We start from the raw sequence: 25,749 nt of genomic DNA on the forward strand, positions 1-25,749 counted from the left end.
GTGTTCATTTTGCCTTAGCTTTTGTTTGTTATTTTACTTTATATTTATAGTGTCTGAGGGAGTATGGAGTGCCTGGGATGCTTCTAAAGGCTGGTTCTAATGTAACGAGAGCGAGAGCTGTGTCCCAGTGTGGGTTGGATTCCGCCGTAGAATAGGCAGTAAGTTTTGTTGTATTAGTTTTTCCAAAATGTCTGTTAGTATATTTGAAAATCTTAGAGTCTATCGAGGTGGTACATGTCACAAAAGGTTGGAAAACATCTACGCTGATTGCTTTTCTGAGCTCAATATTTTCAAAATTATTTATTACAATTAAATTTCATTATGTTACAAATTCATGACTAATTGTTTCAGTATTCACAAAATTTTCCAAATATAATATAATATAATATTATTATTTTACATGTAATAATTCATTATGTTATCTGGAAACCTTAGTATTTATTGATGTGGTTTTTGTTACAAAACGTGTGTGTGTGTGTGTGTGTGTGTGTGTGTGTGTTCTTGTACTTGTTGCTGAGTGAGAACCATTTTTCGTATTTTAATCGCAAAGTGAGGACATTTTCCTGGTCCTCACTTTTTCAAATTCCGTTCTTGGGACAGGGGTTAGGTTTAGGACTAGGGTATGAATTGAGTTATTGTTAGGGTTAGGGTTAGGTATTAACTGGTTAGGGTTAGGGTTAGGGTTAGTGTTAGGGTCAGGGTTAGGCACTAAAAATCAAGGAAAATGAATGGAAGTCAATGGAAGTAACCGAAAAGTCCTCATAAAGATAGTAAAACACGGATGTGTGTGAGATTAAAAGGTGAAATACAGCAAAGAACACATGTTTTACATGAATAAATACATTTATCAAAAATTATATCCATGTTTAACAAACATATTATTACCCCACACTGACAACAATTCTAAAGCAGTACTGATGATACAGTAATATGATTAAACTGGATTTTTTTTTTTTCAGACAGAAAAGGTTACTTAGATTGAATTATGCTGCTTAATAGTGCAGTCTGTTGTAAATCGTTCACACACATGGTACTACCTCTGGTGTTAAATCGACTTCCAGGAAAGCGCCACCATTTACGTGACGATCTGAACGCAACACAACTGGAACGCTGATGACGTAAACACGTAAACTGCCGTTTATGGTTGGGTCGGAACAGCGGAAGCTAGGGAGGGATCAAGGAAACCTTCAGCAACGTAGATAAACACTCCGAAGACGTGTGAACCAAGCAGTCACACAACCGTAACGACACCAAAGAGAACCGTAAAAGGATCCTTGACACAGCGAGGGTCAACATGTCTGAGACATACGGTATGTTTGTGGAGGGCCGGTGTGTGAATTTAGCTGTTATTATGCCCTTTACTCCTATGTGATAGATTGACTCTCAGCAACTCCGCTAGCTAGCTTGGTGTAAATTAAGCCGATGAGATGCGTTATCGTGTCTATAATGAGTATTTTAAACATATAGCCACCATTTAACTGAAATAAGTCCCCACTTTGAGAGCTGTGCGTCTGTTAGCTAACACACCAGTCCTGCTAAGGGGGATTATGTTGCCCCGTTAACCAGGCAGTGTAATGTGAGCAAACAGATGGTGAGACGTTTCAAGTGAAAGTTGACCAAACTTCTGACGAAATGCAGCAGCTCTTGCCAAGAAACAAAAGATGGGGCTGGCAGAGAATCAGGTAATCCGAGTAATTTCTCTGAAAGCCAAAGGAGGGATCCATATTAGCTAAAATAACAATCCTCAATTTTTAAGTGTTATTAGTTTAACTGATAACAGGTAGCTTTTAGCCTGAGACCGATAAAGAGGAAGTTCAGTAGCTGCGGCTCATTATTCCGCATTTACCTGTAGATCTGCAGCAGCTAAATGTGGTGCACACCGGTTCCCCATCCCGAATCAAAAGCAACTCCCCACTTCTCTTTCCCTTAAAGTGGGATTTAGATGACTTTTTCTGCCAATATTCTTCAGTATTCTGTTTTCCTCGACTCTGATAGAATCTACGAAAGCACCCAGTTCCTCACATCACAAATGTTTTGAAATGCCACACCACCACCTCCTATTGCTCTCCCAGTTAGACTCTCACCCTCTGTATCTACTAATATTCCCTTGCTTCCTCATTTCATGTATGATATTGTATCCATATGGGCTGTATATATGTGGAAAAGTGCCAGCACTAATGGTAGCTGTGATAGCCTCTTATTGATTTCTGTCTCAGTTTTTCCTACGTTTCTTCTCTGGAGACTCAGAACTGCAACTGGCTAAAGCATCATGAAGCAATAGTTGCATGTTAAATTGGTGCAATGGGAAATTTATGGCATATTACATTTATTTTATATTTGCTTCGTATTGCAATCTTTTTTTCTTTCTTTTTTTTTTTATTTGTGGGAAATGAAAGAATGCAGCTTATAGGGCAGAACTCTGGGTTCTTACACAGTCTTGTAGGTTTTGAAGCTTATTTTCAAGATCGGGATGAGAATGCCAAAAGAAATCAAATTTTGGGAAAATATTAGTATTACTACATTTTCATCCTTTCATTTATAAGGCCCTGAATCAATCTATTTGTCACTCCTTTCTTCCGTAGAAGTAAATCCTGGTTTTAGTAAATAGTTTTTTTTAAAATTGTGATATTAATGTTTCTGTTTTTGGTTAAGCTATATTAAATGGTTCTTAAAGGCAAAACTGTAGAGACATTCTGTGTGTGTGTGTGTGTGTGTGTGTGTGTGTGTATCAACAGCTCTACTTGATGGTTTTTGCATTATGTGTTGCTTCCTTTAGGCAATGTATGAGCAGGATCCCAACTTCCACTTTATTAATCTCTAATTGTAAGCCTCTCTATCCTTACAAAACGGAATTGATACTCTGTTATAATTCATGAATTTATGTTTATGTTTTTTATTACGTTTTCTCAACATAAACTTTAGCTGCATGCGCCTTGTGTGTTTGTAGATTTTAAGAAACATCAGACATTAATCTTTGGCAGCTCTGAGCATGATCAGTGTGTAAATTGTAGTCACTTTGTACCTGTTTGTAGATAAATGTTATTTGTGCCTCTAAGAGGATTGTTTCATATAGATGTTTAAAAGAAAACGTCAGGCTCGCAGGCCACTGTTGGGAGGGCAGCACCGTGTACCATTTTCGCCACCCCTTTGACATATTGACAGCTTGATGGCTTGTTTACAGTTCTCATGGGGACATATATGATGTCTGGTAAGACTCTAAAAAGCTGACATAAGCTCTTAAAATGGAAATATTGGCTTCTGGGTCAGTTTTTATCTTATGGAAACTGTGTGCTTTGAGATGTATGGCTGAGTGCTTTCGCAGCACAACACTTTGATACACTTCACTGCAGCCATTCAGGTAGAATAAATTTGACCTCTAGCTGGTGTTATTAAAGGAAGCGCCCGCCTCAACAATGATGCATAATAAACGGAGCTGGCGGTGGTGGTGCGTGTCGGTTGGTGAAGGTGGCTCCAAAACGGCACAAGAAGTCTAAATGTGACAGAGAAGGTAAAGAGAGAGAGGACTTGTGTTGAGCTGATGTGCTGCTAAATACTCCCAGGATATTTCCTTAGTTTGGGAAATCAGCAGTAATTACAGTAATTACTAATCATTTATTATGTTATATACAGTACAGACCAAAGGTTTGGACACACCTTCTCATTCAAAGAGTTTTCTTTATTTTCATGACTACGAATATTGTAGCTTCACACTGAAGGCATCAAAACTATGAATTAACCCATGTGGAATTATATACTGAACAAGAAAGTGTGAAACAACTGAAAATATGTCTTTATATTCTAGGTTCTTCAAAGTAGCCACCTTTTGCTTTGATTACTGCTCTGCACACTCTTGGCATTCTGTTGATGAGCTTCAAGAGGTAGTCACCTGAAATGGTTTTCCAACAGTCATGAAGGAGTTCCCAGAGATGCTTAGCACTTGTTGGCCCTTTTGGCTTCACTCTGCAGTCCAGCTCACCCCAAACCATCTCGATTGGGTTCAGGTCCGGTGACTGTGGAGGCCAGGTCATCTGGTGCAGCACCCCATCACTCTCCTTCTTTACACAGCCTGAAGGTGTGTTTGGGGTCATTGACCTGTTGAAAAATAAATGATGGTCCAACTAAACCCAAACCGGATGGAATAGCATGCTGCTGCAAGATGCTGTGGTAGCCATGCTGGTTCAGTATGCCTTCAATATTGAATAAATCCCCAACAGTGTCACCAGCAAAGCACCACCACACCATCACACCTCCTCCTCCTCTTAACAGTTGTTCTAGAGATGTGTCTGCTGCTAGAACTCTATGTGGCATTGACCTGTTCTCTAATCTGAGCTGCTGTTAACCTGCAATTTCTGAGGCCGGTGACTCGGATGTACAAGCTTGTCACCCTAGCTTTACTAAAACCTCGTTTTTCCACCTCTGACAAACAACCCTGTAGAGGCTTACAAAACGCATGCAAGGCTCTGTGATTAGTAGGGTAAGTGGAGTTTGATGGATACTGTGAAAGTAATGGCTTTAACAGGATTAGGAGTTTATTAGAGGATTGTCTCTGGTGCAAAGAGCAGCAGCAGCAGGTCTACTGCCGACATCGATAAGTTGCATTGACTTCTCCCTCCTCTTGTCTTCTTGCAGACTTCCTGTTCAAGTTCCTGGTGATCGGCAGTGCCGGGACGGGGAAATCCTGCCTCCTCCATCAGTTCATCGAGAACAAATGTAAGTCTTAGTGAAAAGAGGTCACCAGCCTGCTGTGAGGTTACACAACTTCCTTCAGACAAAAACAAAAAAGATTCACTGACTGATGTGTGAAATGAAGCTACAACGACAAAATGTCTGCCAGTCCAGTTATCTAACATTTAGTGCAGGGTACTGATAAATATAAATGTTGTGCATGGCTTTACCCATTCTGTGCAGAACAGGCTTTTTAAGACAGTTTTCTGCTCTGTAATGTTATGGTATTTGATGAAAATTGCACTTTTTATCATGTGGAGCTCAATAAAGTGTCCTCAGCATTTAAAATCTAAAACAGCTCTGACTGTTTTGACAGAATTGAACATTATAGCTTCATAAAAGTCAGGGCTGTGAAAGTGTATATAATAAACCTGTCATTCATAGAGACATTTTGTGAAACAGTTGTTGAACATTAAAACCGTCAAGATAAAGAAAGCAGGACTGTGAGCTCCAAGGATTATTCATAAATGCATTCTGACAGTGTAAACTTCTCAGTTTACTTTTAGTTCAGTTTAGAAGATTTTTAATTTCAGTGGGTTTTTTTTTTTTTGGGGAGATTTAAGCAAAATACAGTGGTGTGAAAAAATATTTGCCCCCCCTTACAGATCTGATTTTTTTTTTTTTTGTCACGCAAATGTTTCAGATTATCAGGGGCACCAACTGCTGTTAAGATTTTGCCACAACTAGGGTATTTTTTGGCCTCTCTTTGCAGAAATGTTTTCATTTAGCCACACTGGGGGGTTTTCAACATGAACAGCCTGTTTAAGAGCATGCCAGAGCATCACAAAGTTCGGTTTGGACTAGGCCACTCCAAAAATCGACCTTTAGTTATTTTGAGCCGTTTTGATACCATTTCTACCCAGTCTGTTTATTATTCTTGAATCGTAAACGTTGACCTTAACTGAGGCAAGTGAGGACTGCAGTGGTTTAGATGATGTTCTGGGTTCGTTCGTGACCTCCTAAATGAGGTTTTGATACGCTCTTGGGGTTAACTTGGAAGGCTGGTCACTTTCCTGACTGACAAGATGTTGATGACCTTTTTTTCTCAGCTGTTTAAATGATTTCTTGATTCTATAAGCAATAAACTGCATGTTGTATTTACCAAGTCTCTTTTTTTTTTTCTGATGTTAAAATGTATTGATCTGGTAATGTCGTGTGAATTTCCTATAGTCTCTTATGTGAATGTGTGTTTGAAGATTCCATCTTTTAAACAAAAATGACACACTAACATAAAAGATGACATCAGAGGTAAGATTGTGGGAACGCTTGAAACAGTCTCTCCTTCTTTATTGCAGTACCAACTACATAAATATGTTATTTTTTTGTTTTTAACCTCTTGTCGTCACTCCTGTGCAGTTAAACAGGATTCCAACCACACCATCGGCGTGGAGTTTGGTTCCAGAGTGGTTAACGTCGGCGGGAAGACGGTCAAACTGCAGATCTGGGACACTGCTGGACAGGAGCGATTTCGGTAACGCCTCATGAAATTTCCTGCCAAGGTTTTGACAGTCTGTGAGTGAGATCAACATGTTTTACCCATCCTTAATGAGGAGTGACAGTTTGCTCTCAGGAATGACTCTAGTGGAATGAGGTTGATGGTGATTTACAGGAAAAGGCCGTTTTCGCCTGGGCCTCATCATTGTGTTTTTATACAGTTCTGTGACACGCAGCTACTACAGAGGAGCAGCTGGAGCACTCCTGGTGTACGACATCACCAGGTAAAGTAATCCCTGCACTCATTAACCTCACTACTTGCTTTTCCTTTAATGCTTAAAATGATTTGTGTTGTAAAAGAACAAAAAAACCCAACTCTGTGATGGTAAACATCCACAGCAAAATAATTTTTGATGTGTCACAGTTGCATCGGGTTCAATTCAAAATGGAAACTCACTGATGCATGAAGCTCTACTGCAAATGGCCTTCGCTTTAGTCGCTTTAGATTTATTATCAGCTCTCATGCTGTTTTCATCATATGAGACATAACCTATAACTTTTATATAGTGTCCATAGTTGAATGGCTAAGTACTTGGGTATGTACAGCGGAGCATTACGATGAAAAACCTCAGCTTGTGATAAAAGTGTCGTGTTATTGAGGGTGGGAGTGGAGTGGAGTAAGGCAAAGAAGGAGTTTCTGTAACCAAACTGAGGTGTCATCTGTGGACAGCAGAAAGCAGGAGTTGGAGAGAAGCAGCCAGAATGTTTGGAGGAAGGAGAAGAATCACGTGAACCAGATTGTGGTTGAGTTGCCTCATTTCATCAGCGTGTGGACAAGGGGTTACGTCAGCCTGTGCTTGTCAGTGAAAACAGCTGTTAAACATTAATATCCAAGCCTACACCCTTTTCCTCACCTCCCTGACCTCATGTTACCATAGAAACCAAGGCATGCAGCAGCCTGTTGTATACACTTTTACGTGTATGTGTGCAGTCATTACTGACATGTCCGGATGAAAAAAAATATCCCTCATGTTTAGGGTTTGAGCTACAGTGCCTTGCAACAGTGTTCACAACCCTTGAATCCTCTTTGCATTTTGTCATATTACAGCCACAACTTTGATGTATTTTTGTGATAGATTCACACAAAATAATGCAGTGTTGTGGAGTGGAAAGAAATACATATGTAGATCTGTCAATTTTCCCTAAGTCAAGTCGTTTTTGCAAAGCAGTTAAGGCTCAGTCTGACTGGATGAGGAGTTTCTGTGTAAACATCAGTTTTTAAGTCCTGCCACGGATTCATTTTGACACTCTGACCAGAGCAGCGTATTCCACATCTCTTCTGGCTTTCTGTCAACAATGCCTTCCTTCTTACCCCTCTCCCAAAAAGGCTAGATATGTGAAGTATGTGTTAAGATTTTTCCTGTCGACCGATTCTCCCACCTGAGCTGTGGATTTGTGCAGCTCCTCCAGAGTTACCAAGGGCCTCTTGGCTGCTTCTTTGATTAGTGGTCACTTTGCTTGGCCTTTTAGTTTAGATGGGCTGCCGTGTCTTAGAAGGTTTGCAATTGAACCACACGATTTCCATTTGAGAAGTGCTGTCCATTTTAGGATATTGTTATGTAATCTCAACCTGCTTTAAACTTCTCCACAACTTTCTCCCTGACTTGTCTGCTTTCTTTCTTGGTCTTCATGATGCTGTTTGTTCACAAACGTTCCCTAAAAACAACCTCCGAGGCCTTCACAGGAAACTGGATTTATACAGAGAGTAAATTACTTAAAGTCAATTGGTTGCTGTGGAGTTTATTCTGGAGGGACCTGAATATAAAAGCACTGCACACTTTTTCAAAAGCCATGCATCCTTTTTCTTTCACTTTACAGTTATGCACAAACATGGTGTTGGTCACACAAAGAGACAATAAAAAATTTGTAATTTTAACCGGACAGAATGGGGAAAAATACCCTGTGATCATTTCGCATTCCAGACTGAAACTACAGGTCAACTTTCAACTTTTTGTCTTACAGTCGTGAAACTTACAACGCGCTGACTAACTGGCTGACAGATGCACGGACACTAGCAAGCCCCAACATCGTTATCATCCTGTGTGGAAACAAGAAAGACTTGGACGCAGAGAGAGAAGTGACCTTTCTGGAAGCCTCGCGGTTCGCCCAGGAGAACGGTAACTAACCTTAAATTTATCTTCTAAACATTTCACGTCGGTCTTTGTCTCTTATTCTCTGCCTGCACTCTTTGGTGCTGGCTTCCCTCAGTCTGTTTTGCCTTGTATGATCTTGCTTGTTCCCTTCGCTTACACAGAACTAATGTTTCTGGAGACGAGCGCTCTCACGGGTGAAAACGTCGAGGAGGGATTCCTGAAATGTGCTCGCACGATCCTCAGCAAGATAGATTCAGGTACACTTTAAATTAGTTTGTTATAATGAGTGGTTTATGAACGGCTTGGCCATGTTTTATTTATTTTTTAGTCATATTTGAAGAAAGCAATGGTGACATTTTATCCTTCCGGTTCTGTTTCAAAGGAGAGTTGGACCCAGAGAGGATGGGCTCTGGAATCCAATATGGAGACGCTTCTCTGAGGCAGCTGCGTCAGCCGAGAGACACGACGACGCAAAACAAGCAGCAGTGTAACTGCTAGGGACCGGACTCCGTCCTTACTTGAACCCACAGGCCCACACGGACAGAATGCCCCCTACAGGTCAGTAACATTCCCTCAACTAAGCTGCAGCAGAAGCAGCTTACTGTACAGTAGCTTTTCCCTGAAACTGTCTTCCGCTTTTTCCGTTTCTTATGCAGCTCATCTCCAGGTGTCTTTGGGTGTGTGTGTGACCGCAGACTCGCGGGGGGCCCCTGACCTCTAACCTCTGGTAAGCCTCTTTACCTGAGTGGTTCAGGTTTGAGCCTGCATCTGGACAGCTTTAACCCCCTCTCAGTGTGAAGACGGTTGGACCACAAAGAAGAGAATCCCTCCTTAGTTACCAGAAAAGGACAAGTCAAGTGTTGTTTGTTTGAGCTTCTCTGCTGTTATCTTACCTCTTAGCTTTTCCATGCTGGTTTTAAGCAACCCTAAGATGTTTTCTGCGTTTGCACATCATTGACTAGAAATGATGATTGTAAAGCATTTCCATCACTCCGCCTTGTGATTAGTTAATTGAAACAGTTCGTAACCGATAGTGATTCTGCAATAAACAGTCTAAATGTGTACTCTTAAGAGGTCATCTTCCACATAGTTTGGCTTAAAAATGTGTTCAGGTTTCTACCAGACATCCTTAGAAAGATATCTAGTAATCATCTAATCTTCTCATTTGATCAGAAAGTTGAAGATGCTCATTAGTGGATTCAGGTGGACCTCAGTCAGACCCACAGTGTAATATCATGGAGTGTTACAATGGAAAAGGCTTGGTTTTTGTATTACAAATGCACTGTTATAATGTAGAGCCGTGGCTTTTACATTATACTAGATACCACAGTTCGGTCAGAACTTTACATCCTTTCATTGACCTCTCATATTAATTTGTGGCTTTTAACCATTTTTATTTTCCAGGCTAATCACAGTACTGTGATTCAAATAGTGATTATAAACCATACAACTACAATAAGTTTTACAAACAAGAATATTTGAGCTTTTATGTTACCGAGTACTAATATTTGCCTAGATTTCTCCTCGCAAGCTGTAGAGAAACTAAACAGGTTTTGTAGCCATAAAGACGCTAATACAGAGTGGATATTTAACTTCTCTTTAGAAGTGGTAGAGTTCATTTATATTGGTTGGTTTCTTGAGGCAGATTCAGCTTTCCAGATACTAGGGTTGAATTCCAGAACCTTAATGTCATCCTCTTTGTGCAATGCACCAGTATAAATGGCAGCAAAACAGGCCACAGCATAATGCTGCCACCACCATGCTCGACAATTGGTAGAGTGTTCTTAGGTGTTTTAGCTTCGCCTCGGCCTCTAAACATATTTCTCATTGATGTGGTCAAACACCATGAAGCATTTCTCCTGAAGACATCTGGCTTGTCCTTGTGACCGTGTCCAAATTTTGGTCAAGCTTAAAGGAAATGATATTGGTGTCCCAGCATTTTTGAGATCATAATAGCGTTAAGCGTTTTAAGGTTCTGAGTTGCTCTTAAACACCATAACTACATTCCTTTCATTGGAGCTGGCAGTTTGGGTCAGACTGTTGAAATCTGGGCACAGCTGTGTGTTCCAACAGAACAGTGATCCCAAACACTTATCTAAAGTGGTTTTGCAATGGATAAAACATGCAAACATTAAGGTTTGTTGGGTCTGTCCCAAAAGATCGACCAATTTAAACTAGCTCTGCCAAAATGAGAGGTCCGATATCCAGTCAGAACCATTCCAGAAGCTTATGTCTAAGATGTGTGGTTTCTCTGCAGCTTTATAAAGGACATCTATCCAAATATTAGTAAGGGTGTATGTATATATTTGAACCTGTACAGATTAGAGAAAACGTGAGCACCGGATTTTTTTTATTTTTTATTTTTATTGAAATAATTCAAGTTGTATGTTCTATAATGATTTCATCCTACAAGAAACAGTTTAAATAAACCCTTTGGAGCCCAAAATGAATAACATTCATGGTATCGGTGGCTGTATTTAAATTTCTCACCAGAACTGGGTTTTACTCCAACTTTTCAGTTCCTCTCTAAGTCAAAACACAGCAAAGAGGAAATGTCCGAGGGTTCCACAGCATCTGAAGATGGATCGATATTGGGATAGTGTTAAGACCTCTGTGACGTCTAGTCCTGATTTACCGAACGATTAGGAGTCATTAACCTTTCTAATAACTCCAGTATTGTTCCCCTTCCCTCTGGGCTTTTTCTTCAGGAGCTCCCTTTGATCCATGGTGCTCTACATGCTAATGCCGGTTCAGGAATATGAAGGCAAACACGGCTTTCTGTTTTGGAGGCTTTCATGATGCTCACTCTGGTTCTTCAAGAAGCTTTGCCATCGTTTATACATGTGTGGTTGGGAGTGTGCAGTTCTGATTCAGGGTTCTGTTTGCAGCCGTACAAGTAATGACTTACGGTCATACACAACGAGGAAGTATTAGGATCACTTCCAGGAAAATATGGCAGAATTTATATATGTTGCATTGCCATTTGAGAATGGAGTTGAATTACCACTACCACTAAAAAAAAGTTCAACTGTTGAAAAAATTCAAAGAGTTGAAATGTTAAAAGGAAGTTTTTTTTTTTCAAGAAAAAAAGCTGAAATGAGAAAAATGTTGAGACTAATCATTGCCCCAAACGAAGACCTGCAATAGCTGTGAAAACGAGCTGCTTTAATACAATGCAGCAGTTCCAGCATTTGAATCTTTTCTTTTAGGTATTCTTTCCACTTTATACTCGACGTATTTCATCATGAAACAGCATTTTGACACATTCTCACTATTTCAACTTTAAGATGGGGGGGGGAAAAAAGCTCAGTTGTACCTAAACATCCTCTGCTCTGTTGCAGTTTGTTTTAGTGAGCCAGCTCAGGTTATTAATTCCTTTGGGGAAAACAGAATAGATTTTCCACTGTAAGTCGGTTTCCTCTCCTTGGATCACTGAGCCAGAGATTATGGTGATTCTAGAGGGAATCAGGTTCCACCTTAGAACCATTCCAAACCCCCAGAAGCTGGTTGTGTCTTCATCGCTCACCCAACGGTAGATCAAAACATTTCGCCAGCTAACGTATGTCTGTATCCTCAATTGTTCGGTTTTGTCCCTCCAGCCTAATAGTAGATATTTGAACCCGAGCGAGTCAGCGCACTAAAGGGATTTGGGCTTTCTGCTGCAAACATGAAGGATGTCATGGTGAAAATGGGTTGCTTTAAATTGTGTGTCTGTCTTCTCTGAAAGTGCACTTTTACTTTTACAATTTACTTTTAATATGCTGTAACTATACAAATGTACATGTTAGTTTACTTGAAAAATATTCTGTCATAAAGATTTTAATGTAGATCCTATTTGCTCTTATTAAATAACAACTGGTCTCCTCTTGCTGGCTTTGTGAGAAAGCAGCTGATTCCTCCTGTTTCCACACATTTATTACTTCAGATGTTTCAACACTGCTGAGTCAGAGTTGAACTGCATCAATCTGTATGTTCAGGTCATATAGCGCTCATCAGAACAACCATACACGCATCATCTCTTCATTCGGAGAACACAATCCTGACTCAGCTGTTTTTGTAAATGATGTGACATAATCAGCCCAAATATTACTGTACATTTTAAGTATAACCTGTGCTGTAAATAAGATTTGTCTATTGTGTTATTGAGGTTGAGTATTGCTCTTTGTTTTAAGTATGCAATTCCCAGTAAACTGCTTGTTTTTCATTTAAAGAGTCCTCTTGTCTTTTTTTTTTTTTCTTCTGTTTTTGAGTTGTTTAAAAGCAAAAGAGTCCTTGAGTATAAACGAGGCGCCCTGCTGCTCCCTCCTGGGTGAAGAATTGGGAGCATCGTCTACAATTCAGATTTATTGGCAGCTGGCTCGATGGACCCTGAAATATCACATTGGAATCTCCGTATTTGATTCATTTGCTCGCTCTGCCATTCTTCAGTCGAGTCGTTGCTTTCAAAGGCCATCAGGTTGAGGTTAGGATATCAGAAGTCGCACACGATAAAGATTAAATGCCCTCCGTGTCTTGTAGAGATTTATGCCCCCAGGTCGATGGAGTAACGACTAGAAGGGCTGAATGTTGCTGAAGTGGATCCATTGATGCATTGATTCTACACCTGCTGGCATGACGACCTCATAACCATTTAGGTGGAGTTATTACATACAAGGTTTTGCCACTAGATGGTGCTAAATGTTAGCCAGAAAATGTCTAGTTTCTGTTTTTAAGCTGGAAAAAATTCAGAATCTACTTAAGCCGTTTAGTGCTGCTGTCTGTTGCCAGTATTCATGCTTTGCTAAAGTAATAATGCAAATGTTACAACCATGAACTTCAATGTATTTTAGTAGGATTTTATTTGATGCAAGACAAAATACTTTATAATTGTTTTTTAATGACTTTTCAAGTCTCACCAAAGAAAAGGTCGAGTTCAACCGAGTCATTTTAAAACCTGAAGATTCTTTGATCTAAATTATTGAGTTGTATGGTTGGTGTCTATGATGCAGGGAGGAGAACCTCCAGGACTGCCCTGTTTTACCTCCATTAATTTACCCTTTAACTTCAACCAGCTTCTTGTCCCACCTCCACAGCATGATGCTGCCACTACCATGTTTCACTATGTTGATGTGCAAATTTAGTTTTCCACGGCACATAGAACTATACATGTCGAAGAACGTTCAGGAGTTGTTTCATCTAACCAGAGCACCATATTTGCGCCATCACCTACGTGGCTTGTGGCAAACTTTAAACTGGAGTTTCTCTGGATTTCTTTTTGCCACTCTTCCATAAAGGCCAGGTATGGAGTGCATAACTCACTGAGCTGCCAACAGCTTCACCACCTAAGCTGTTTATCTTTGCAGCTCCTCCAGAGTTACAGTAGGCCTACAGGTTGCGTCTGATTAATGTACAGCACTTCCTGCTTCAGCCGTCAGTTTAGGCGGGCGACCAAGTCTTGGTAGATTTGCAGTTGTGCCATACTCTTCATTATCAGATGTTTTTTAATGAACTCTTCTTGCTCAGCCTGTCGGTGTAGGAGGACAGTTATGCCTTGGATGTTATGAACAGTGTTCTGTAAAATACTCAAAGCTTGGGATATTGGTTTATAATCCAACCCTAGTTTGAGCTTCTCCACAACTCTATCCTCGACCTGTCTGCTGTGTCCCTCGGTTCTCATGATGCCATCTATTCATCATTCTTTAAAACTCCTGAGCCCTTCTCAGCACAAATACAGCTGTTATGTGATTAAACTACACGCAGGTAGGCTGTTTACTATTTAAAAGATTCATCTCAAACTGGCCTGAATACAAAAGCACTTCACACGTTTCAGATGTTATTTGTAAAATGTTGAAAATGTTTTAGATCACCATTACTTTGTACATAAAATTCACTGAAGTATTTGGTTGTAATGTGATATGGTGTAAAACAAAACAAAAAAAGAATACTTGCAAGCCACTGCGAGTATTTCGTGACAACCAATACACACACTCCTTTTCAGTACACTAATGAAAGAAAGTCTGATCACTTCATGTTTATTTACACCACAAAAATGGGACATATAAGTGTTGAACTGGAGACATCTGATTGGTTCACAGGAAGGGAAGTGTTACACTGTTCACTACTGTTTAATTAACAATAAAAAGTTTGTTGATTATATGAAATCAATTGTGCAACTGAATATGATTAAAATTAGAATGGCATTTTTAATTTCATAGACATTTATGTCCAGCAAAGACACGTGTATAAAAGCAGATTGTTTGTCCAACTTCACAAGAGAGTTTAAAATGTAATTTAGCTTTATGCCAATGGAATGTATGAATCCTTAACAATCAATGGGAGAACAACTTCTTTTCTATGAATTAATTTCACAATATTCGACACAAGATGCACTGTATTTACACGCACGCATACATCATACTGAGCAAACATCACATTTCAGCTTTATGTAAAATACACTGCATGTCCATGTTCTCCATTTAAGTGTTATAAGATGGACCAACAAGCACCATTTGTTTCAATGATAATCAATCAAAGCACATCCATCAGATCATCACCCAGAAGGAGGCCCGACACAGCATAGGTTAGCATAACATTGAAAAGGTACTCGGTTCCATCTGTTGGGCGATTACCTCGCTGTGCTGGGTTAATTGCTCTAAAAGACTTTCTACTTGTAGTCTGCTTGAATGGAGAGTTGGATTATAAAATGCAAATGAGCCCTGAGGAGTGCTGTAACACTCCCAAGACTGCTCCTTTTTGACTGCAAGCTTTCATTCCGAATGAATCTGTGGTCCACGTTTCTGGTGCTTGTTAGTTAAAGTAGTGCCATTAGATAAATGTTTAGGTTAATGAGCAACACATGAGGGCAGGAGAGAACAGTTTCGCTATGGTTTCCACAGTGCACCAACATAAATGCATCGATTTACTGGTTACTACACAGAATAACTGGTTTCTGCACCCGCTGGTTGACTCCAACTTAATGAGGATTAACAAGTAGAAATGTATTCTGTTGGCTTACAAACAACAATAGCTGTTGCACGGGTACAGAATATTGCAATATATATACTTCTACGGCAAACAGTCTAGTTTACCTCAAACATCAGTATGTAAACAATATAGAGTATATTTTTTAAACACCTCCTGCTTCCGTTTGGTTTAGAGATGGCTCTGCAGAAGCAGGACAATGACGTGGTTGCTTTTCAGATCAATGGAAACGAGGAGAAGCAAGGGTTGAATGCAAGGGCTGCGGATAAGTGAAAAGGACGGATAAACCTTTACTCTAGTGACTGAAGCATGAGGAGCTGCTTGAGGACCTTGGTCTGACTGGTCTCCCTGATCTCCCCTGCCAGGAACATCTCGTCCACCACAGTGTACACCTTGAAACACACGCAAAAAGTAGATCAGATGACCAACAAGGATGCTCATGTCAGATCAAAGCTGAGAATACCATAAACCATATGTTACATTTGCTAAAGAGACATTGTCCTCTTTGGTACACATTAACCAGAAGTGGCAGAATAGTTCTAGTTGGTGTCAAACAAAAGATAAAAAGCAGCGCATCCCCAATGTTAAGTATGGTGGAAGATCCACTTTAAAAACCAGGAGAGTTTAGATCAAAATATAGAGGTTGCTTCAAGAAAACTGATATCACTGAGTCCCCGAAAAGAGAAGAGCCGGGACTCTGGATCATATTGTGCAAAAAAGAATGGTCAAAGAACCCTCTGTGTGTTCAAACCTTGATAAATATGTAGGATAAGACTTAGTGCCGCTTTTATTCCTCAATAAAAGTACTCATACTCGTCGTCTTCCGCTTTATCCGGGACCGGGTCGCGGGGGCAGCAGACTCAGCAGAGACGCCCAGACGTCCCTCTCTCCAGACACCTCCTCCAGCTCCTCCAGGCGGAGCCCAAGGCGTTCCCAGGCCAGCCAAGAGACATAGTCCCTCCAGCGTGTCCTGGGCCGTCCCCTGGGCCTCCTCCCGGTGGGACGTGCCTGGAACACCTCCCGAGGAAGGCGTCCAGGAGGCATCCAGTATAGATGCCAGACACACCTCAACTGGCTCCTCTCGATGTGGAGGAGCAGCAGCTCTACTCCGAGCCCCTCACTCTATCTCTAAGGGAGTGCACGGCCACCCTACGGAGGAAGCTCATTTCAGCCGCTTGTATCCGTGATCTCGTTCTTTCGGTCATGACCCAAAGTTCATGGCCATAGGTGAGGGTAGGAACGTAGACCGACCAGTAAATTGAGAGCTTTGCTTTTCGGCTCAGCTCTCTCTTCACCACAACGGACCGGCACAGCGCCCCCATTACTGTGGCAGCCACACCAATCCGTCTGTCGATCTCCCGCTCCATTGTTCCCTCACTCATGAACAAGACCCCGAGATACTTAAACTCCTCCACTTGAGTCAGGAACTCCACTCCAACCTGAAGAGGACAAGCCACCCTTTTCCGGTCGAGTACCATGGCCTCGGACTTGGAGGAGCTGATCCTCATCCCAGCCGCTTCACACTCGGCTGCGAACCGCCCCTCTTGGCTAGAGGGGGCCAGCAGGACCACGTCATCTGCAAAAAAAAGAGACGAAATCCTCTGGTCCCCAAACCAGACCCCCTCCGGCCCTTGGCTGCGTCTAGAAATCCTGTCCATAAAAGTTATGAACAGGACCGGCGACAAAGGGCAGCCCTGCCGGAGTCCAACATGCACTGGGAACAGGTCCGACTTAGTGCCGGCAATGTGGACCAAACTCCTGCTCTGCTCGTACAGGGACCGGATGTCCCCTAACAAAGGGCCCCCCCGAGTCCATACTCCTGGAGCACCCCCCACAGGGCATCACGAGGGACACAGTCGAATGCTTTCTCCAGTTCCACAAAACACATGTGAACCGGTTGGGCAAACTTCCATGAACCATCGAGTACCCTGTAGAGGGTATAGAGCTGGTCCAGTGTTCCACGGCCGGGACGAAAACCACACTGCTCCTCCTGAAGCCGAGGTTCGACTAACGGTCGGACTCTCCTCTCCAATACCCTGGCGTAGGCCTTACCAGGGAGGCTGAGAAGTGTGATCCCCCTGTAGTTGGAACACACCCTCCGGTCACCCTTCTTATGAAGGGGGACCACCACCCCAGTCTGCCAATCCAAAGCACTGTCCCCGACCGCCACGCAATGTTGAAGAGGCGTGTCAACCATGACATCCAGAGACTTGAGGTACTCAGGGCGGATCTCATCCACCCCCGAAGCCTTGCCACCACGGAGCTTTTTAACCACCTCGGTGACTTCAGCCTGGGTGATGAAAGAGTCCAACCCCGAGTCCCCAGCCTCTGTTTCCACCACGGAATGCGTGATGGCAGGATTGAGGAGATCCTCGAAGTACTCCTTCCACCGCCCAATAATGTCCTAAGTCGAGGTCAGCAGTCTCCCACCCCCACTATAAACAGTGTTGGCGAAGCACTGCTTCCCCCTCCTGAGGCGCTGGATGGTTTGCCAGAATCGCTTCGAGGCCAACAATAATCCTTCTCCATGGCCTCACCGAACCCCTCCCAGGCCCGAGTTTTTGCCTCTGCCACAGCCCGGGCCGCAGCACGCTTGGCCTCACGGTACCCGTCAGCCGCATCAGGAGTCCCACAAGCCAACCACAGCCGATAGGACTCCTTCTTCAGCTTGACAGCATCCTTTACTGCCGGTGTCCACCACCGGGTTCTGGGATTGCCGCCGCGACAGGCACCACAGACCTTACGGCCGCAGCTACGGGCAGCAGCATCGACAATAGATGCGGAGAACATGGTCCACTCGGACTCTATGTCTCCAACATCCCCCGGGATCTGGTCGAAGCTCTCCCGGAGATGGGAGTTGAATACATCCCTGGCCGAGGGCTCCGCCAGGCGTTCCCAGCAGACCCTCACTATGCGCTTGGGCCTGCCAAGTCTGTCCGGCTTTCTCCTCCTCCAGCGGATCCAACTCACCACCAGGTGGTGATCAGTGGACAGCTCAGCCCCTCTCTTCACCTGAGTGTCCAAAACATGCAGCCGAAGGTCTGATGATACGACAACAAAGTCGATCATCGACCTCCTGCCTAGGGTATCCTGGTGCCAAGTGCACTGATGGACACCCTTATGTTTGAACATGGTGTTCATTATGGACAATCCGTGACTAGCACAGAAGTCCAATAACAAAACACCACTCGGATTCAGATCGGGGAGGCCATTCCTCCCGATCACGCCTCTCCAGGTGTCACTGTCATTTCCCAGGTGGGCGTTGAAGTCCCCCAGCAGAATAATGGAGTCCCCGGGAGCGGCACTATCCAGCACCCCCGACAGGGACGCCAAGAAGGCCGGGTACTCTGCACTACCACTCGGCCCGTAGGCTGAAATGATAGTCAGAGACCTCTCCCCAACCCGAAGGCGCAGGGATACGACCCTCTCATCCACTGGGGTAAACCCCAACACGAGACGGCTGAGCTGGGGGGCAACAAGCAAACCCACACCAGCCCACCGCCTCTCCCCGTGGGCCACTCTAGAGTAGAAGAGAGTCCAGCCCCTCTCGAGGAGATGGGTTCCAGAGCCCATGCTGTGCGTGGAGGCGAGCCCGACTATTTCTAGTCGATATCTCTCGACCTCCCGCACAAGCTCAGGCTCTTTCCCCCCCAGCGAGGTGACATTCCACGTCCCTAGAGCCAGCCTAAGCATCCGGGTATCGGGCTGCTGAGGTCTCCACCTTCGTCCGCCACTCAATCCTCTTTGCACCGGTCCCTCACGGTTCCCCCTGCAGGTGGTGGGCCCACTGGGGGATGGCCTCGCGTCTCTCGTTCGGGCTTGGCCCGGCCGGGTCCCGCGAGGAGCAACCCGGCCACCAGCTGCTCTCCGACGAGTCCCGACCCCAGGTCTGGCTCCAGGGTGGGACCCCGGCTCCGCCGTACCGGGCGACGTCACGTGCCGCGATATTTTGTTCTTCATGAGGGATTCTTGAACCACTCTTTGTCTGACCCATCACCTAGAGCCTGTTTGCCATGGGAGACCCTACCAGGGGCATTTAGGCCCCAGACAACATAGCCTCTAGGATCATTTGAGCACTCAAACCCCTCCACCACGTTAAGGTGGCGGTTTAAGGAGGGGCCCTCCTCAATAAAAGATTTATTTATTTAAAGGGATTGTTACACATCTTTGCCAGGGGGACCAATAAATGTACACTGCTCTGTAACTTCCTCTATTTGTCCTCAAAATATGAAAAGTTGCACCGAGTAAAAGCATGTTTTGTAGAGATGATCAGTAAAAGCAGTTCATAAAATCGGCTTTTAACTTCAGATCAGACAAAAGGAGTTGTTCTTGGTCCGATTTCTGCAATGACATAACCAGCTCTAGCATGTTTGTTTTCTAAAATAACTACTAAGTGTCAACATGATCATAAGGTTACCTTGTAAAAGTTGAACACAAGGTCCAGTTCACACACATTGTGAAAATATTCATTCAGCACCTTCAAGGAAAAAGAGAACAGGAGAAATCAAGGTTCTGATTGAAATAAGCTCGTTTAAAAAAGTAAATTATGAGTAAAATAAACCATAACACCTGATCTCCAGACTGTATATCTACTCTAAATCATATTAATATGACAGAAATAATGTGGTCATATAGAATTACACGAGGTTTAACTTATCGTTGTGAATGTGCGTAGATTAAAAGCATTCTTTAATGGTAAAACATTAAATAAAAAGACTTTCACTCCTGAACAATCGAGACAGAAATGCTTCACTGTTTGTCTTAAACACAAACAGATTGTACTTCAAGGGGAAGTAGGACCTCAACCAACCAAGTGACAGAGACATGATTAACTTCTCAGTTTGCTGACAAGGGCAAAAATATCACATAACATATTGCACTCACTTTTCAGAAGGTATTTAGATTATGCTCAATATAGACCCAAAGTGTGTCAATAACCCCCACCCCACTACCATGATACCACCACCACCAGTCTGAACATTTGATGACATGCAGGGTGGATCCATGCGTTCATGTTTTTAAGCAAAATTCTGGCCGTACCATCAGGATGATGTGGCTGACATCAAGATTCAACAGTTCAAAACAACATTTTTCTAATTTGTTACATTCCAACTGAGGTGAACCTGTGTGAGTTTCAGCTTCAGTTTCCCGTTGTTCGCTGACAGGAGTAGCTACATGATTTGACACGTTGTGCGTTTACGAACGGTATCCGCATACCTTTTGTAACGAGTTAGTTTGCCTACTTTTGCAACATCTGGAACCGGTCTGCTCACTCTGCTCTGACAAAGCATTCAACAAGTTGTCTTATCAAGTCAAGATGCCTAATTACAGTAAGTTCCTGCTCAGCGATTGGCTGCTTTGCTATCTATGCTAACAAACAATACAACAGGTTAATGTAATTGGACTAATGAAGCTGAAAATTATGCTTATTAGTCTTTACTTTAGGCCGTATGCAGTGATAGCTTTCCTACCAATAGGACTCGGCTAAATTGTATTTTTTTTTTATTATTGCATTATTTGTCTTAGCAATCAATATCAGAAAACATTCAAATAACATTTTAAATGTTTTTCCCATTCCTTGTTTACACTACATAGAACTTCTAAAATACACAGAAAAGCCTATTTTCAGCTAAATTAGTGAAAAAAGTTATAATATCTGAATTAGGGAGTTTTGTGAGATTGTGACTTCTTTGTACTTCACATTTTTGTCTGCAGTATAGGCACATGATTATGACCAGGATATAAGAACTCATCCAAATGGGATGTGAGCTGTTTTTTTTTTGTTTTTTTTAATGAAATGAAAAATCTTCTCAAGACATTCCTGGAAACCAGCAGACCACAACAACTAAATCATCACAGTTCACCTACTCTGTCTACACATCACGTGTGTTCAGTTACCTCTACAAAGTTGTGGATGGCTTCGAGGTATGCCAGGTTGTTGTCGGTCACATCCACGCAGATGCAGAAGTAGAGACCAGCATAGCGCCGGTAAATGATCTTGAAGTTCCTGAACTGTGAGAGGAAAAAAAAAACAGAGAAACACTTTAAAATTCAGTGCCTCATTTCAGAACATTCACAACAGCGCTCAAGCTCCATGGCTTTCACGTTAAAAAAAGAGAAATTTATAAAAACCGAAGCCTGAAAAAGACGATCAGAAGATGGTATTTTTTGTTAGCATCTGTTTTGTCTCCCTTGTAGAGCACCTTGGGTTCCTTTGAGTTTATTAAGTTCTATTTAAATGAAGGTAATTAAATGACTTGGCAGTGGTGGTTTGTCACATATCTGTATGATTCTTGTGTTATTTTTATTTTCCTGCAAATAGTAAAATACATGATATTGCACCTACTAAAGTCAAACTAAACTAGAAGCATTCTACAGTAAGAGCAAGGTCGATGAAAAGATCAGCAGCCCTGAGTGCTTATTGTAAAAAACGTCCCTCATATTCAGAATCCCTGAAGGACAAAAACAGCAATGAAATGAGTGGATTCTGACTAATCTTCTCTTATAGCCTCTCCTAAAGCAATGTCAGTGTGCTGTACAATAAACCACAGATAAATGTTAGGCTTAAGAAAATGCTTCAGGAAGGACCGTCACAAACCTAAAAGATGACTTAATGTAAATTAAATAAACCAATGAGAATCCTTTACAACAAACCAACTTCACATTAAACTGTTGTGTTTTTCTCACTTTATTAAAAGGGTGTTAAAGAAAACAGTCTGCCATAAAAAGTCAACATAATACATCAACATCCATGTTTATAGGCAACATATAATTTGATTTTTTTTAGTATACTAAACTATATAACAAAAGATACAACTGTTTTCCTCCAAACTGGGGTGTGTGAAGAAGCCTCTAATTGGAGTCTGCAACTAAACCTCTCTTTTTGTTTTTTTTATTTATTTTTAGACATTCCACCAAAAGTGACCAAAACATTATAATCAATGTTCCTCAGTTCGCAATATAAACACCACATTACATATTTATATAGATATACATAAGAATGCAACATAAATACATATAAAATACCAACACATCATTTATATATCTCTGTACATATGTAAATCTACAAACATTCACACACACCCCTTAGTTGGTGAATATGTCTGAAAAAGGGGTAGGAGGAAGTAAAACTTATTTAATCCCTCCCCTGCTTACTTTCTCATGAGCGTTCATCTGTGTACCCTTTGTAAGTCAGTCGTGTTCGCCTCCAGTCGCTGACAGGCTCAACTTACTAACAGTTTCAAAACAAACAGAAATATCCTTTACTGTCCTGCAGTGGGGGAATTCAGGTAACATGGAGGATGAAGCATCTGTTTCACTGTCGAATAACTTTTCAAAGGCCAAAGTGGTCTAAAATATACAAGTGCTTCCACCTAGATGACGAGGTACGGATGCTGTGGAAGATTTCCTTGCGAGCCACGGCAGCATGCCTCCATGCATAGCGAACAATCAAAGAGACAACACCCAGGGGCTACTGATGAGCCATCAGTAAAGATCGGTTTTATTTAAGTTGCTGAATGCACACTATAACGTTAGACATGTTGTCTGTCTTATACTTCACTGAATACATATGAGGACATTTTAGACCCCAGGGGTGTGTTCTATCCCCACTCTTCTTCTCCCTGTACACAAATGACTGAACCTCGCCGGACTCGTCCGTGAACCTCCTTAAGTTTGCAGATGATACCACTGTCATTGGACTGATCCAGGATGGTGATGAGTCTGCATACAGACAGCAGGTGGATCGGCTGGTACACTGGTGCAGTCAGAACTACCTTGAACTGAACCCACTCAAGACTGTGGAAATGGTGGTGGACTTTCGGAGAACACCACCCCCATACACCCCCCTCACCATCCTCAACAACACCGTATCGGCCGTGGACCACTTCAGGTTCCTAGGAACCACCATCTCTGAGGACCTGAGAGGGTCTTCACACATAGACACTGTTTGAAAGAAGGCCCAGCAGAGACTGTACTTCCTGAGGCAACTCAAGAAGTTCAACCTTCCACAGGAGCTGCTGGTCATCTTCTACACTGCCATCATTCAGTCTGTCCTGTCTTCATCCATCTCAGTGTGGTTTGGCTCATCCACAAAACAGGACAGGTCCAGACTGCAACGAATAATCAGGTCTGCAGAGAGAATAATCAGGGTTGACTTTCCCTCCATCCAGGACTTGTACAGGTCTAGGGTCAGGAAAAGAGCTGCTAAAATCTCTGCAGACCCCACACACCCTGCACATAAACTGTTTAGAGCTTTACCTTCAGGTGGCGCTACAGAGCACTGTTCACTAAAACCAGCCGCCACAGAGACAGTTTCTTCCCCCAAGCAATTTCTCTGATGAACATTCAATAGAGTACAAAACAACAGCATACAGATGTTGCAAATGCACCTTTTTATTATATATGTATATATCGTACATTGTAAATATGTATATTCTGTGATGCAAAAACAAAACCAAAGAGCAAAGTGTACCGGAGTCAAATTCCTTGTTTGTTTGTACGAACTTGGCAATAAAGCTGATTCTGATTCTGGTTGATTAATTCAGTTGTTAATGTGCTGTGAAACAAATACATTTTAATTAATCCTATATTAATCACTGTTTTAACTGCATAGATAACGTTAATATCTAACAATGCAATTTAGACTATACAAACTCAGAAATAATGCATACAAATAATAAAGTAGGACGTTACAGTCCTCATAGTTGCATACTAAATAAGGGATGTGATAAAAAAAAAAACTTTTTTCTTTGGAGTGGCACTTATGACCAAACTGAGGCATTTTTTGTTTATTTCCAGGTTAGTCTTATAATATTTAACATTCTGAATACTCAGGCTTTTATATTTGTAAACACATAAATATTACAGGCATCACTGTATATATTTGTGCCATGCTGGAGGTGGTACTTGATAGAAATATTTCATATTTTAAAAGGTAAAATCTGTGTTTACATTTCAATTTCTGGTATGCAATAAATGCAAAGGTTTCGTGTAGAATAAACAGCTTTTCTGTACAGGGGAAACTTTTTTTTTTTTTTTTGTTAAACATTGATTATAGCGTTCAAAACAATAGTCGGCTTCCCTAACAAAAATAGCTATACAGCATAGAGAGTATGCAGCTTTGCACCACCTAGTTGGCAAATAGCAATTATGTTAATCTAGACTCTTACCGTACATCCTCAAACAACTAACACTCATGGGAAAGTGTTGAGAAACATTAGACCTGGTGGAAAGAAGACTGCGCAAAGAATGAACCATAAAATCAAGCATTAACAAACCCCTACCTCAACGAAGTTGGTGTGCTTGGCATCCCTGACAGTGACCACAGCATGCACTTCCTCGATCAGCTTCTGTTTCTCATCATCATCAAACTGCATGTACCATTTGGCCAGCCGTGTCTTTCCTGCTCGGTTCTGGATGAGGATGAAGCGGATCTTTTCGAGCAAAAGATAAACGTTAGTAACCCGCAACAACAATAATTCAAAGCAATCATCAAAGCAATTTAAAACAGAAAAACTACAAGAATAAATCTGACGTCATAAGAACAAGCACAAACTCAAGAGTTTTTGAAAGGTTTTGTATAGAAGTAAATTTAGCTGAACACTATTGGTGTTAGCCTAGCTACTGAGAAATGGCTACGCCCATTTATTTAGTAACATAACATTGTTAAACTTGAAAACAGTATTTTAATCCCACCATCGTTTTAAGCCAAATTGTCTCAGTAGCTGAAATGTCAACTCTTTAGGCCAAAAAAAGTCGCTAACGTTTTCTTCCTGCTGACTGAATGAATAGCTTATCAATCCAACCCTCAAACGGTAGCAAACTTGCTACTGACAATTAAAGTACAGCAACATTTTTTTTACATATTTACCATTTTCGTTTCCTAAATAGAGTTCTTGAGAACTCCACAATAACGCGTTCCTGAGCAGTAAGGCACCACTTTTACACTAACACATCAGTATTTATTCGATCGACCGTTCGTCCGCTATCTTGACCAAGCTAACCGGAAGTTCAAAGCAAACCCAGTAACGTTGCATGATGGGAAACGTGTTTCTGGTGATCTATTAAGAATTAAGAGCACTCATTCCAGAACTACAAGACCCATAAATCCGACTTGACGTTTTCTTGCTGAGTTGCGTTAAAAGTCACATGAGAAGTAGCCGGGCCGTTAGCTGCAGATACAGAAATTCCGGCTCTTCTTTGAGATTCGAAATTATTGGCTCAAATCTTCAAGAAGAACTATTTGGATGCTCTCACACAGCTCTTCTTTGAAACTCCAACACTTACTACGCCAACTTTCTGAATTATGTATACTGATTACTTATTCAGTATACGTACTTACGTATATGCATAAGTAGAATATAAGTATTGTTCAGCTTGATATTATAACAAGATTTATAATATTCTGAATACAGAAACCTGATCTTATTTTTGTTAGCTAAGAAAAAATGAAGCCAAACTGGCACACGCCAGTATG

At 41.9% G+C, this 25,749-nt stretch overlaps 2 protein-coding genes across 2 annotated transcripts; one reads left to right on the top strand and one right to left on the bottom strand.

Annotated features, from left to right (window-relative positions):
• Window positions 1-1,138: 1,138 nt before the first annotated feature.
• On the top strand, window positions 1,139-12,516 carry rab4b (RAB4B, member RAS oncogene family). The gene is made up of 8 exons (XM_047392325.1): window positions 1,139-1,310; window positions 4,630-4,710; window positions 6,082-6,196; window positions 6,381-6,443; window positions 8,182-8,336; window positions 8,474-8,569; window positions 8,695-8,870; window positions 8,969-12,516. Exons 1-7 carry the CDS (start codon window positions 1,295-1,297, stop codon window positions 8,808-8,810), a joined length of 642 nt encoding a protein of 213 aa, XP_047248281.1. The 5' UTR covers window positions 1,139-1,294; the 3' UTR covers window positions 8,811-8,870; window positions 8,969-12,516.
• A 1,791-nt stretch (window positions 12,517-14,307) lies between these two features.
• ap2s1 (adaptor related protein complex 2 subunit sigma 1) lies at window positions 14,308-25,314 on the bottom strand. Its single transcript, XM_047392728.1, has 5 exons — window positions 25,144-25,314; window positions 24,557-24,706; window positions 21,171-21,284; window positions 19,690-19,749; window positions 14,308-15,664 (listed from the first exon to the last, which is right to left on the bottom strand). Exons 1-5 carry the CDS (start codon window positions 25,144-25,146, stop codon window positions 15,563-15,565), a joined length of 429 nt encoding a protein of 142 aa, XP_047248684.1. The 5' UTR covers window positions 25,147-25,314; the 3' UTR covers window positions 14,308-15,562.
• Window positions 25,315-25,749: the final 435 nt, after the last annotated feature.

Source organism: Girardinichthys multiradiatus, chromosome 18, assembly GCF_021462225.1.
Source record: "Girardinichthys multiradiatus isolate DD_20200921_A chromosome 18, DD_fGirMul_XY1, whole genome shotgun sequence".
Taxonomy (NCBI): Eukaryota; Metazoa; Chordata; class Actinopteri; order Cyprinodontiformes; family Goodeidae; genus Girardinichthys; species Girardinichthys multiradiatus.